This window comes from Channa argus, chromosome 14, assembly GCF_033026475.1.
Source record: "Channa argus isolate prfri chromosome 14, Channa argus male v1.0, whole genome shotgun sequence".
Classification (NCBI taxonomy): Eukaryota; Metazoa; Chordata; class Actinopteri; order Anabantiformes; family Channidae; genus Channa; species Channa argus.
The window spans coordinates 7385309-7401064 of record NC_090210.1 but is presented as its reverse complement, the minus strand read 5'-3'; the positions used below and the strand labels follow the sequence as shown (position 1 = coordinate 7401064).

Genomic DNA, 15756 nt, shown 5'->3' with positions numbered 1-15756 from the left:
CCACACCCAATTGTGTCATTTAGGCTTAAGACAGATAAACCTTTACCTGTTTATCTTTGTCTGACGTTTGGTTGTTGTGTTCTTTATTTTGCTCTTTTGTGCGCACAGTTTAATTTGTTAGCGGGATGTCACTTGGTTTATTTGTTCATGTCCGATCTGCTCTATGGTGGGCACGTTTCAGTCAAATCAGTCATGTAGATTATCTGTATAATATCTGCTCAGTTAGTGCTCACCTTTTTCAGTTTTGTTTTAATCTGTTCCCATCTGTTTGTGTTCTGCCTCCCTTTTCTCCTGGGTCCCAAACCCAGATTTCAGTTTGGCCGCCGCAGTAATTCTGACCCGTTTGACCCCGTGTTTAGTCTCTCTTGGTTTGTGTTTTTCCTCACAACTTGTGTTGTAACCCTCTAGAGGTCAAGCCAGATTTGTTTACCTCTGTTGATTAGAAATAAATTGGAAATAAATCTGTTTAATTGTCACACTTGTATTTTGACTTTTAGTTTCACTAGCCCTGGTATAGCTCCATTAATCTTGTTCGTATCCCTAACCTCACAAATCCTGGCGTTGCGTTTATATTCTGTTCCATTGACCAAGTTTCATGCTTAGCTCCCTTAGTTCATGTATTGTTTATTTCCTGAATCCACAGTTTGTCAGCTTAGTCATTGTTATTTTGAGTTTATTTGGTATTCCTTTTTGCCCGTGCCATTTCATAATAAAGTTCTTTTTATACCACAGTCCATCTCACGGTGTCTATGCTTGGGACCATACACAAAACCCTGACAGAGTTATAAGCTAGTATAAGTCCAAAATCTAGTGAAGCTAGTTAGATTAGCTAGCTAGTTTTTCTTTTTGTTATTTCAAATACTTTGCACTTCAGATTGTTAGATACCATCCTTCAATCCTTGACTGGTTTGAAAGTTGAGGGTCACCTGCTATAACTGTGTGTTTGTGTAGGATGAGCGGGCTTGGTCTTTACATATGAGCCAGCTGGCAGAGGTTGCTCCTGTTGGTGAGGACACAATTTCGAAGCTCCTGTGACCATCTGAGGTTGCCAGCCACAGAAGGCATATTTTTCCCCAGCAGTACAGAGCCTGATCGCAGCTGAAATACAAAGGGTTAATTTATTTGGCTGATGACTGAGTGAAAACAAGTTGGCTGAAGTTAAGACTTTTTTCAAAGATGTCCGTAGCACACAGTGTATTTTTAGCAAAGTGAATTAATGGTAATGTCATATTATGACAATACATTCAGAGACTTCCCTTTACAGCATATTTTTGTTAAGTAAATAGCTGTAGTTTTAGTCATTCATTACATTCTAATGTAAGTCATTGAGAAATATTTATTTCGGTTTAAATTCTCTTACCCCATCTCTGTGCTGATCAAGTTGAAACTGACAGTGGTCTATTTCCTCATTGAACATAGCCAACAAGATGTTGTAGTTAGGAGAGAAGAGTTGCTGGATCCTGGGTCTCTCAAGTAGGCTGCCAAAAATCTTCAACAACTAGTGGAACACAACAACATAGTCTTAAGAAAATATATATTTTAGGTATTAACATAGTATAACATTATACTTCAGTTTTACATTGGGGATTCCCTGTCTTGTAAGATTCTATTCCCAGTAAGCTTCTCAGTTTTGGTTAATGTGATCATAGAATACCAACATACTCCGTGAGATTGCCTGACATGCCTGGATGGCCAGACAACAGTGATGAAAACAGTAATGGCCCTGTTGAAGGAGCTGAGCTGTAACAAACATACCTTAAAGGTGGACGTCAGATTCCTGGAGTGCTGGAAAGCCAGATTAAGGACTGTCCCAAGTCTCTGATCAAAATCTCTAGTCTGCTCCATGAAACGTCTGTAGTGATGCACAAAATCCTGGGCACAAGATGGAATTTGATAGTGAATGATGGATTTTGCTAGTCCCTTTTTGATTGTAAAACTTTGATTCCACATTTTTATTAGGCCTTTTTTATTACATTTGTAGTGCAGTACAATTTTAGCTCTCTTTAGCTCAGTATTTATTAACACAAAGTTGCAAAAAGTATACTCTATCACAGATCAATTTTGTTCAGATGATTATCCAGTTTATATTGCGAGATGGTGTTAAAATAGCTGTAAAATATTTAGTGAAATTTTGATGCACTGACTAATTATGACTGCTGTCATTGATTCTTGTGTGTTGCTTAGCAACTACTTTGCTAAGCTACTTTTCAATTACTGTCCTGGTGGGCAGAAAAATTAAATTCAATAGTTATTTTATATTATTTTGTGTGCTTGTCAGTGCCATTTATAAATGGGTGTGAATCATAGCCCTTTGAGGCTTGTTAATTACACAAGAGTAGTATTTCAATGATAACTGTAACAATCTCACTTGGCCGCACATTTTTAGTGTCGTCCAAAGGGTCATATTTGCTCTCTCTGAGACCCCGCCAGAGATCATTGAACTCTTCACTCATGCTGAAGACCATCTCACTAAGGATTTTCCCCGTAGAACCACCCAGTTCAACCTTCTCCAGCTTTAAGAAGTCCAAAGCTGTTGAAAAAAGTTCCTATTGGTGAGAGGAAAACAATATTACTGATGGGTCAGGGTGACAGCCAGCATTTAACAGCAATAAATAATTAAAAAGATACATTTAACGTAAACAGTAGCTTGCCTTCTTGAGGCCAACTGGTCCAACATTTTTCTTAGGAATAACAACCAATTGTACATTTCTTATTATTAAAACCAACACACATACAGTTCAGTAGCTATACTTATCAACTCATGCACCTCAATCATGAGCAGCCTTTCCATGATGCGGTCTAAACGGTGGAACACAAGTGAAGCTGGAAAATCCCACAGCTTGATGGTGTCACTGTGTCTATAGTATTTTGGTACCTGCTTGCGGTAAGTGTGAAACAATTGCTTTAAGGTGCGTAGAACGGAGATAGTTATCTGGACTCTCTCAACCCCCTCCTCGAGCTCCATCTTAAATAGTTCTTCTGGGATAAGATAGGCAAAGGCCTGGAGAAACACAATACAATGAATGAACAAATGTCTTTTGGCTCTCTTTTGTCACACATACACAGAGATTGAACACGTTACTTTTTCAGTGATCAAGTTACAGAACTCTTGCAGGAGGACCACCATGCGTTGTGGAGTGCAGTAAAACTTGGAATGGCTCCAGATGAGACAGAGTGTGTGGAAAAGAGGAGGTAGCAAAGTGTCTACTTGGGGAAAACTTCTCTCTTCTAAGTTGCTGATCAGTCTCCTCAGAGGACGTAGATAAAGGTCTATATCCTCTGCTTCACGTACCGCTAGAAGAACCACATAGATAGTCATAATGTATCACATGGTCCTAACAGAAAGATTGACAGTTTCGAGCAAAAGTGGCCATACAATTGCCATATTGCCCATTACTAAAATCACATCAAGCGGCGAAAAAGGCAAGTTAAACAGCACAGAACTATAAAAATGAAACGAAAGTTTTAGGATAAATACAAATTTCTTTGTAAGAGGAAAAAAAAACATGCTGAGAGGAAACTTGACACTTGGATATAAGAGCAGTATATTTTAAGAGAACAATTGCTAAATTCAAATAATTGAGAAAATCTATCTATTAGACTGATACTGTAAATGAGGAGTAATGCTGAACTACCCTCATCGACTTTGAGACAGACATCCTTAAAGGAGGAGTAGTAACTGCTCTTGACTCTTCTCAGGATCTCCATGATCTGCTCCACTTTGGGGCAGTGGATCTGAAAAAAAAAAGTATAGTAAGGTGTAAATCACCTTGGTTGTGAAGATAAATACTCCATTATTGAAGTGTATGCTATATCATGCAGCACATTTTGTTTCTGATGACATTAAATAATTAAGCACACTCTCAAACTGTGGACTCTGCTCTATAGAAATAATAGCCTATTATATCCAGCTTAACTTCACAGAAACAATCTCATACTTGTGACTGGATGCCAAGCAGGTTTTCCTTCTGTGTGGTCCAGAACTGTAGCTCCATGTTAGGGCCTGGGTGGTCTCCACAGAGCAGCATCATACTGGAGTCTTTCTTCAGGACACTCCAGATCTGTCCGGACCACTGAACTACTAGAGTTTCTATAGAGTATAACAAGCCATGGTCTAGTGGCCAACCAGTGGGGCTGAAGGAGACAGAGATAAGGACAAGTGTGTGTGTATAGTTGCAAAGTCAGCTCTAAAAGATGAACTACACTAAATGCACTAAATAAAGTATGTTGCAAATCAGAGATTCTTAATCCTGGTCCTCAAGGATTCCTGCTCTGCTTTTTTTCCATTGGATGTGTTCAGTCAATCAGAAGTTGGAAAATCTTCAGTTTTTTTTTACTCACTTTGCCATCATCTGAGATCTCCTCATTTTCCGGCTTCTGATTGATGGAGCACACCTGATGCAGGTAATCAGCAGTAGGTAGATGGAAAACGAGCAGAGCAGGGGTCCTTAAGGACCAGGATTGAGAACTCTACTGTAAATTTTAACGGTAGACAAACTACAAATAATGCTTAGATACTCTTTTAGTAAGCTGTAACTGTAATTACAGATAGCTTGTAAATATTTTATTGGTTTGAAAAAAAAATTAACCCATCTCGCAACGGCCTAAAAAGTGAACATTATTGTTGGATTTCCCCATATGATAAAATGAGTTAAAGAGTTTTATTTTATATTACACCCCTACATTACATACAGTAATAGCCAGCTCTCCACAAGCTGCATAAAGGTCACATGAAGGTTAATGTTAGCTTAAAAATGCAAGGCATTTGCATTAGCAAATAGCTGGGTTAGCATTTACGCATCAAGTCAAACTCGCAATTTCACTTAAAACACTTACTGGTGTTGTGAGAAATTTACCAAATTCCCCCAAAACTGCCAAAGCAGTGCACCTAATTTAAATGAAAAGTATTTATTCAGTGGCACAAAGACGTTTGACAAGCGAACACCTAACATAGCGTAGCAATTCTTCAATTGCGACTACTAAACAAAGAAGGTGTCGAAATATCATTTGACAATGCTTTTCTAATTGTTTTGGACCTTTACGTGGTTTGTAGAGTCATTTAAGTCCTAATGATTGTTATAAAATGTTAACAACTGCATTTAAGTCTAGTTGGTAGCTACATGTTTTTGTGACTTTATTTGTCACGGTTAGAGAAATAAGCAGGAAGTAAGTCATTTCCATATATTTGCAAAATAAAGACAAATAAAATCTAATTTCATCAACAAAGGATGTAACAGGTCAAATAATTTACAGAAAATTATGTAAGCTGAATATACAATAATAACTGTTATCCAAATGTTTTATCTATAGCTTTTTTGACAGAATAGCCGTAGAATTGTTTGTTCGAACACCATTAGCATAAGCCTGAAAACATCCACCACTTGAGTACGTACCTTATCACTTGTTTTCCTTATGTTCCATGACCACAGGTGAAACACTCACCTGAGTGCGATGTCCTGAGGCCATGTCCTCTCCACACACAGTGGCAGGGGCAGCAGCGTTCGTCCCTCGGCTCGGCCTCTTAGAGTAACCACGCTGCTCCTCAGCTTCTCCAGGTGCGTGTAAATGTCATCAGAAACCACCCGCGGCCAGTCCTCATGGTTCAGACCGTTGGACAACACACAGACTAGCACCTGTGCGTGCAGAGGACATAACGCTGTATTTAAAGTGACAAATACTAGAAACTAAAAACAATGCAACTACCTTTGTGTTGCGAGAAAAAGCCATGGTTTCATATAACAGACATCATGGCACAGATATCCCTATGTGAGTGTGACATCGCAACCTATCCCACCTCTGAGATGACAACAGGTAGATGCTCCATGGGGTATCCAGGAACTTCTCCTAGCCGCAGTTGGTGTCTGAAGCCTTGGCGTGCAACTCTTTTTACGCCCTTCTTTAGCACACATAACAGCTTGGTCTTCCATGGTGGGGATGTCTTCACAGATGCACAAACAGTAGGAATGCTTTCAACAGCATTGAAAGCAACAGAAATAAGTAGTGACTTATTTCAGAAAAAGTGCATGTTAGATGGGATGTTTTTACGTGTCGGCTTATTGTCTTGTTTGTGAAAGCTAATTTGACTTTTTAGTATTTGTCCATGGTTGATTATGCTTTTGATTATGCTGTGATAGTGTTGCATAGTTTTTTTACATTTTCTTTTACAGATGTGAAATGTGAATCATCTCAAGCCACTTGGCAGCTGTACACATTATCATTATTATTCAACATACATTACATACAGAAAACACTGCCTAAACTACACAATACATATTTATTCATGGCTAAATTACTAGAAATAAATGTGCCTACAAATTTGACAAAATCAAATCGTCATATATACAAAGGCAGTTGCATGAACCATTAATACACTAACTTTATATCTGTGTGTTTTTATCAATGAGTGTGTATGATATCCTTACGTGAGCATCCCCTGCATGCAGTGTCCCTCCAGGTCCGGTGAAGAATAGCAACCTGTTGGTCCAGATGTGATCGAGAAAATCAAGTATGATCTTCTGGTTCTCCTCTGCTCCGATGAAACGGTTCCACTTATCTGTCTTCACTCGCAGCACACAGAAGGCCTGCTCACGAAGGAAGTCCACTCTCTCATCTGACAACACTACCCCAACTTTTAGAGAGGGCTCCTGGGGGAGACGCACTCCGCTGCCTAAAGCACCACTGTTAATTCTGGTGCTGGTGGCTTCAGCCATGAAGGCTCAGCTGATGAGAGGAAGGAAGAAATATTTAGTGGTTAGGAGATGTGAATCACATCGATTGCAATAAAAAATACAAACTCAACTCAATTCTTCTTATCAAGGTCAGAAACTATAAATGGAACAGTGATGACTGTCTTCTGTCTTTCCGACTTTACGTTTCGTATCTCTTCTTAACCTCCGAAGGCTATCAGCTGGAAAAGTGATACATTCTTTGATGGACAGGTGCCCTTGTCACCGTGACAATGCAGTATGGGCGGACTTCATTATCCTGCATAGTTGCAGTTGCATGCCCGGCAACCCTATCCTGTAACCTGAGTGTTCCGAAGAGACATAACTACAATGCCTCCAGTGCAGGTAATGGAATTCCACCTGTACCACACTTACACAATGTGTAAGTTTAATTGTTTCATTGCTTTTTATTAGGAGTCCCTTACTTTTTTTTATCAATGTCACTGAAAATAGAAAGATATTCTAGTTACATTTGTCCAACTTCAAGAGGTCTGCAGCGTATCCTTTCCTACAATGTGTATCGCTGACACATGGGGGCAGTGTGGTACAGTGTTTCCTACAGCATCATTCATTGGTAATCCAAAGTGACCTCAACCATGACATCCAATTACACATATTTTGCCATTTATGTAAAAACATGGAAAAATGGGACATTTCTTTAACTGTGTTACTTAAAATACCACATCAGTGATTACCCTTTTAAAGATACTTGACTTTGTGAGTTTAACCTTAATACATGGATGTAATCATATCCCAGTTTAAAATGGGCTGACTGGGGAAGGCTGAGCTTTTCTGGGATGTCTGACATTTGAGTCACTTGCAAACATTATGGTCATACAGTTTTTCCATATATACTGCAGGATTATGCAATACCTACAAATAGATACTTCAAGCATCTATTCGACAGAGTTCTTGTCAAATCTAAAGTGACTGTTTCCATTGTTCACATCAGCGGCTTCACCAGCCAATAATCCATGGCAGTTCTCCAAGAGAATTTGTCCTTTTTGAAATCTGTAATTCCATGCGTCACTGTGTTTGTAAAAAAAGATTGCATGTGTGGTTATGTTTTTGTGTGTATGTTTGCATTTAAACCCTTTCCACACAGTCATTCTGTCTGTATTTGTGACATGCAGCTTGCTGGACTGTCATTTTGTATATGTGAAGGTGCAGATTATGTTGTGTGTGTGTGTTCCTATTGTTATATGCTTACAAAAGTATGCGATTGAATGTGTGGGGTCTATGTTATATGCCTTTCTGGAGCCCTAGGCTAGTGGAGGGCGTCCCTCGGGTGTCTCTACACACACTGTAACTAGCCCATTTAAGCCTGTTGACAGCAGGAGCATGACTGCCCATCTCTCTGACCTCATGAACAATGTCAGCCCTGCTCTGCTGGTATGGAGGCCAGAGAAAAAAGATCTTTGGACAAGAGGAGCTGGAAAGGGAGCCAATAGAGAGACAAAGGGGAAAAGAGGGTATATGCTGGGGTGGAGAATGAGGAGGGGGAGTGATCTTACAGAATACAAATGAGGCAGAGAATATGGTGACAAAGGATAATGAGAGCAACAACATAATAGAGTAAGCATATTGTAATGTAAATAAGTAATGTAAACAGGAGGATTTAGAGGGCAAATGAAAAAACCTCCTCAGGTACAGTAATCTGTAAACTTCTAGTTCTAGACTTCAACTCAAATATCAACTGTAAATAGATGTAATAATGAGATCCAGTGTAGCATAGAAAAACACCAGCTTAACTATATTTTAAATTTATTTCAAATGTAGTTGGAACCTGGAGCATCTCTATAATTTCTTATTTCTTCCTCTGTTTCGTCGCCTCTCCTCCTCACTCTCCCCATTTACTGTTGCCATGACTACATGTTGCTTGACGATCGGGCTGCCGCTCTTGAGTCTCAGCCGCTTCAGCCTGGCTCACTCTGTCTTTCTCCTTACCCACTCCTTTACTACTATCATCATCAGCCCTTTCCCTGTCGTCAGTCAGGGGAGGAAATTACATGTAGATGAGCTTTAGGACTCTGTATCCACACGAACACATGCACGGACACACACGCCAGGATGACCATCATCTCCTGAGGCAATGGGTGTCTCGAAAGTGTCCGGAACTACTCACCATTTCTTTGTGTCTTGTGGTTTCTGGAGAAAATGATGGTTTCATGTACTATAGTTCTGGAACAGTCAGATGAAAAAGGGTGATAGAGATGAGGAGAAAAGGAAAGTAGAGAAATCAGGGAAAGGCAAACTGATACAGTGATGAAGATGGGAATTGTATACACACAGACACGCACACACACACATACACATAATGATCTTTTCAAAGCTTCCCTCCTGTTGCTCGATGACTGCCCATGAAACCCCACCGTGGCCGACGATTGCCATGTATGTGCTGTGTGTGTCCAGATGGTGCTGACCAGCCTTCCCTCCCAGGGTAGATGAAGTAAATGGAGCGATTACAGTAATGACAGTCACACACATCTGTCTCATACCTCTGCATGTTCGCCAGATCTTTTGTGCTCACGCACACACACACAGACACACACGCGCACGCATGCACGCACACACACACATGCAACAGCACTACTGTCTAAGATCCATGGTGTTAGTTAGAGCAAGCATAGCCCATTATAATGTGCATTTAATCTGTTGTTAATATATCGCGCAATTTTGCTCTCTGCTATTTTGTTGTAAATGTGGAAATGCAAGCAGCTATTTGACAGCCCGCACCTTAAATAGAAAGGCATTTTGGATGAAACGTGACCCTTTTTGTCAAGGTTTACAATCCTTAATACCTCTCAGCTCATCAACCCAGCCCCCTGTTAGTATTCTTCTTTCCATCCCTTTGTGTCCACTCTGCAACTTTCCTCTTCTCCATTTCATCACTCTAATTCAACCCACTTCTAAAACGCCCCCTCTCATATCACTCCATTTATTTCTGTTCCTATGTCTTGGCTGTTTTCCTCCAGTCAAAAATGAGTCAAAAGAATGGGACAATTCAGACAAGTCACCAGGGGCAGGCATTCCCTTTGTAGTTAGGAGAAAAGGCAGAGTGTCACTCACAAGCTTCTTCTTATCAGACTTATCCTTTGTTCTGCAAAGGTCTTTCTCCTCTGTCTGGACTGGTGATATTTGAGAGGCAGTTCAGTATACACAGGAAGTTGTTATAGAGCGTGGATGTGTTACTTTGTGTATATGTTTGTGTATGTCCTGAGCTTACTCTCTTCGGCTAGATGTGTGTGCACGTGCACAGTTGCATGTTTGTAATTTCTAATTGTGGGGACCTCAGTAACTTGTGCTGAGAAATGTCCATGCTTACCACTTCTAGAATATTGATCACTTAAGTCAACACTCTGTAAGAGAGCCCCTTAATTTCATTAGCAAAGTACTGCAGCGTCTCCTCCAAAATCTGCAGATGCAGTCTTTAAAAAAAAGAAACACCATTGTTCTGTACTGGGGTATACACGGGTAATTTCCTCTTACAGCAATTTCACCTGGGCATGTTCTCGGGAGGCTCTTTAAGCATTGCTGAGGCAAAGAGATGCACTGAAATTTGAAGCTAAGTACATAACATTCCCCGTAAGTTTGTGTTGGTCCTAGTTGTGCTTAAATCCTCTAGATGGTGCTGTTTCCCTATCAGGCTCCAGAGAAACTCCCTGCATGGTCTGATGGTTTTACAAATTTCTTCCAAGCCTTATTCTCTTGTTGCTTTGGAATACCCATATAAGTTCTAGGTAGAGGTGTAATGTCTGCAGTCCTAACCTCCTTCTTACCATAGGTATGGTAAATATATTGCTATTGGTATTCACATTAATACTAGTACATGTATAAAACTGTAAAAGCATGTTTGCAGATATTCAGGCTGAGCTGCACACACTGAGTTCCCTTGGTCTTTCAAATAGAAAGTATTGTTTTTATTGATTTATCATCAGGTGCTCACCTCAGAGATATTAAGACCATAAAACAATAAAGGGAGTGAAATACACCTGGGTACTCTCCCAACAAATACTAATTTTACATACCTGGTCATCTTCAGTGGTGTGGATAGCATTTGAGTGTGTAGGGCTGGAGAGGTGACTGGGGAAAGAAGTGTATTAAAACTTCAATTTGTCATATTGTTTCTTTAAAGTTTTTGTAGAAGACATAATTAAAGCTCGAGCAGGGCTTTGTCACCTCAAAGACCTTTCCCTTTATACCTTTCTAAGCCTCCCAGTCGTTTGATTAGATAAAGAGTAAAATCCTGACACACCCCATATCTTTTTCCCACTTATTTTTTCAGCCAAATGGATGACAGGAGCAAGGCTTGCTTTAAAATACGTCTGTAAACAAAGCAGGGAACTACACACACTCTACCACCACCACCCTTTCCCCCCTTTATTTGACTTAACTGAAAGAACCTTCAAGAACAATTTTATATCTCTCACTGCCTATCCATGGGTGTGCTGCAGGGTCCTCTTCTTCTCACTATCTGTATTGCATTCCCAGGGTTCTATAATCTGCTCAGATGGCTTTTCCTATCATTGCTAAACTTATGTAAGACAGCTCTTCCTTTTCTTTTGACTAAACGACTTCAGTGTCTCATCACACATTTCTGTCTGTCTCTCTGACATCTCTGCTTGGGAGAGTGTCATCTTCAACTGAGTCTCTCCAAGACAAATGTTCTGCTCCTCCCAGGGAGACCTTCTATTCAACACAATATTAGCACCAACCTAGTATCTTTAGCGACTGTGCTCACAGTGTCTGCCAGAAATCTGATAACTGACAATCAACTGAACTATCACATCTATATGGTGATATCCTACAGCAGCATTTGCACTGTAAGTCACTTCAAGAGTAAAACACTAACCACTGATACAACGTCAATACAGAAAGAAATAAGGTCAGATCACAGAGAATTAATAAACTACAGAAATCCAATGGCTCCTACAGGTAGAATGCTGATTCTAACCAATGAGTCTGATGTAGGGTTCTGTTTAAAGATATGTGTGGTTATGTTGTAGCATCCCTTGGTCTTCTGCATCTGATTTATTGAAGTAAACACAGTGGATCTCCATGCATAATCACACCTGACTCTGGTGCTACCACAGAGTTTGATCTTTTAGGTAAAATCCTCAAAGTAACAACAGAGTGACATTACTTCAACAACACTTTACTCAGTAAACTTACATAATCATGTTTTTCACTCCTTCCATGTGTCGTACATGAAAATACATAGGCAAAGTGAATTTCAACGTCAGAATACAGTTGGAGTGTCAGTTGTTATAAATGCACAAACTTTAGGTGAGGATGAAACATGTTTTTATCTAAACAGCTGAGTGGTGGGAACACAGAGGAACCTGCAGACTACAGTCCAACTTTTATCCTCACAGTGTCATTCCCCCCATGGGGGATGCTACATTAATGTTTTTATTACCTTTTATCCCAACAAAATCAAACTAATAGGAACATTTAAAGGTGCCAAATGTAGGCATTTCCATCTTTCAAGCCTGTTCAGTGCCTATGGTGCTGCTAATGATGACATGTGCAAAGGCGATGGCTACAAATTTAAAATATCAGATTTTAGATTGATATTTGATGTGGTGACGACAAAAGTAATGTTGTAATAAAATGTTTTTGAAAGGAATAAGTGCAATATTATTGCAGAAATGTTATTTGTGACACTACTCATTACTGGGAACTTGCACTTGAATGTCTATTGAAGTTTATGTCATAACACTGTGCTTTAATGTTTTCTACTCGACCAAGATGTTTTGCTTGCTTTGTACCTCAGTTGTAAGTCATGTTGTATAAAAGCCAAATGACTAAATGTAAATGCACTACTTGTCTGATTGGCTGCCCCGGTTCTTTGTCATTACATGTGAAGACATGCTAATGAAGGTAGACAGAGGGGAGATGATAGACTGTGGTTTCACTCTGATGAATAAAATTACAGAGCACAGGGCCTGTCATTTTTTGTGCCATTCATTTGCAATTATTGCAGTGGCCAGCAGTTAGTTTAATGTTGCATATAGGTTAACTGTGGTGCTGTCCAGTGTCCTTATTATGAAAAACCATTTGTTCCTCCGTTGTTATTGTATGCACTAAAATAGTTCTACAACATCTGAGTAATTGTTAGCTGAGTGCAGAGTTTAGGCCGCAGACAGGGTTGGCCGGTCGTGAGAATAGGGCTTCAAGCTGCCCTCCACAATTATTACGTGGTGTGTGTAGTCTGCTACAGGGACCACTCAATGTCATTAGAATATTTTGTTATGCTTGACAACCAGTGAGGGAATTCTTTCAGCTGCAGAACTAAATCTTGCTCATGGACACTTTAGCAAAATGTAGGCTTGTTTTAATAGTGGCCAGAATCCCCTCTGAGGGTGAAAGAGCTCTTTCTCCTCACTTTCTAATGACACTTTTAGCCAGGTGGAGCCACATTTTAGATGGCTTTTGAAATTTAGTACAGACATTAATGCTCCTTCCCTGCATAATGGCCAATTTTGAAGTTTTCTGAATATATTTGTATGTGACTAAATGCCTGCAAAATAAATGAGATTCACCTGTTGTGTATGTTCACTGCTAATTAGAAAACATTTGCTTTCCAGCATGTTAAATCAATTAAATACAATTAAATATATCTGCTGAACACCAGCCTGTTAGTACTGATAGAAAAACAGCCTGACAGGGCCCGTAGCATAGCTGTGATGATGCTTAAGCTTCCTTTACATATGAACTCTAAACAATGTCAGGAGAATCATTTCACATGTGTATCACAGCGGGAGATTGTCTGGGTCAAAAGCCTTCTCACGGGTTATGATGTATGCTTGTGCTCAGTGAGGGGTGCCGCATACAGGTTGCAGAGCGTAGATACAAAAGTTATACTGCAGCAAACAGTGTTTGTTTACAACACATCCAAGTTATGCATAAAAAAAGATGCTGTGACAGTCACCTAATAGAAATGTCATGTCAACATGTCCATTCACTTGCTTTAAAATTCTCCTAACAATTTGAGACGCTCCACGCTCAGGCTCACACACTTACTGTAATCTGGACTTTGTAATGGGGGCTCACAGGTTAAAGTCTGGGTAATCTCCAGAAAGTCTCACTTGGACATTTCCATTCTCACATACACCACTTCCAGGTAAAGTCTGGAGAAGATCAGGATTCCAGCACGTGTGAAAGAGGCTTTAGCTTAAAGCTCAATGGTTAAGATAGAGCCTGGGTATAAAATATGTGAAGTCTGGGACTATTTAAGCAGCTCTTGAAAGATGGAAATTGAAATGATGCATAAAAACACACAGACACAAATAAACAAATAGATTACTCATTGATCAGGGTTAAGCTTTGATCTCTGTGTGAGAGCATGCCAGGGCCGATCGATAACTTTAATTCGGCCTCAAGTGTTTGCTCGCACGATTCTGTCTCTCACATCTCTCCCTCCTGTACTTGTCAACTACACACACTCACACACACAGTCATATTCTCTCTCTTCTCAAATCCTCACAGACAGATTTAAACACAAATACACACTCACACACATACACAGCAACCTGATTAGGTGAGCCACAGGGGTTAGGCCCAATGACAAACAAACTCAGCGTGTGCACAAACACCCCACATTCTCAGATGAAATATAGATTTTTCTCTGTCCCAAAAGCTGATGGGTATTAGGTGAAGGCATGTGTATGTGAATGAGAGTGTGCCTATTTGTTTGTGTGTGGGTGTTTGTGGTCTTTTACTCCAGACTGTTTAAATGAAAAAAGAAGTCACCAGGGAAAGGCATGTAAGTGATTGGGCTTTGCTTTGTTACTGTTAAAGACCCTGTCTCCAGGGAAATAATGGGTTAAATATGTGTGTTTTCTGCCTGTGTGTGACCGAGTGTTTGTTTGTGTGCTCTAAGGTTTACATTAATACATTACACTGAAGCATTAATAGGACTGCCCTCTTATCCCAGGGGAAGTGAATTGGTATTGTTTTTATTTGTGTGTGTGTTTGTGTGTTGGGCCTCATATTTTGTTATGAATTAATAAAAACCCATTTGTACCCAGGAGAACTGGCTTTACACAGTGGTCCCGTAAAACATTGCATAGAAACACTGAACCAGACCTTTAATATATATTTATATGTGTATATTGTCAGTATTAGGTACACATTATACATAGATAGATCCTATGACTGATTGAAGAATGGAGGAATCACTACTTAGACATGGGAGTAATTAAACAACAGAAAGCTGAGAAAAAACAGAATTGTTGAAAATATTTGAGGTCCAGTGTTTCAATGAATGTAAGCTGTTCAAATAAGTACTAGGTTATTAATGCTGACTGAAATGAGTGTCATTTAAAAATGCTCCATAAAAGTGAGAAACTCGCTTTTAAATTTTACCAGATTGCACTTTACTTCTTCTCTGCATGGTATTGTAGTTTTTTATCAGCCGGTAGCATTACTGTTTTGATTCAGTCTTACCTCTGTCATTGACCACATTTTTAGTTGTGGCAGGCTGCTAATAACAGAAGAAAAACCAGTGAAAGGCCCACTTTTAGTCCACAGCTGGCAACAGGCTAAAGATCACAGATGAGGAATTTAGCAGCCAAAAAGTATGATATCTTTCTCAGTAGATAGCACAAACCTAGCTGAAAAGAGAATGAATGTTGGACATGGACATGCTTTACACTGACCAGGTAAACACAAATGCTTATGTAAGTAAACAGATAGCTACTGTATATGTATGTTCACCATATCTAATTTACACGGTGACAATCACTCCCCCTGGATCAGCGCTGGGCAGTGAAGCCATTTTTTGCTTAATGGCAAATGGTGGTTCATCTTGTGATGCACACTTTCCCAAAAAGGTTTTAATAAAGATCAAACCCCTTCAATGATGAGTGTTTGTGGCAGCTGGAGAAGGTCACTAGTGAACATGCTATATGGGCCCAAAAATGCAGAAAGTTTGGGGATCATCTGGGTAATTCTGATGGCTGGAATTGCCATTATGGGACTATGGACATAGATATTCTTTTATGTTTAGTGTCATATGACAGAATGT

General features: G+C 39.7%; 1 protein-coding gene across 1 annotated transcript in view; it reads right to left on the bottom strand.

Moving 5' to 3' along the window:
* LOC137098292 (dynein axonemal heavy chain 11-like) overlaps positions 1–5824 on the bottom strand; it is a 37443-nt gene extending 31619 nt beyond the window's left edge. The window contains 10 exon segments of the mRNA XM_067474395.1: positions 974–1098; positions 1361–1498; positions 1756–1872; positions 2379–2546; positions 2768–3001; positions 3083–3294; positions 3636–3735; positions 3939–4134; positions 5443–5633; positions 5795–5824. Of these exon segments, the coding sequence (XP_067330496.1) occupies positions 974–1098; positions 1361–1498; positions 1756–1872; positions 2379–2546; positions 2768–3001; positions 3083–3294; positions 3636–3735; positions 3939–4134; positions 5443–5633; positions 5795–5824 (1511 nt within the window).
* Positions 5825–15756: the final 9932 nt, after the last annotated feature.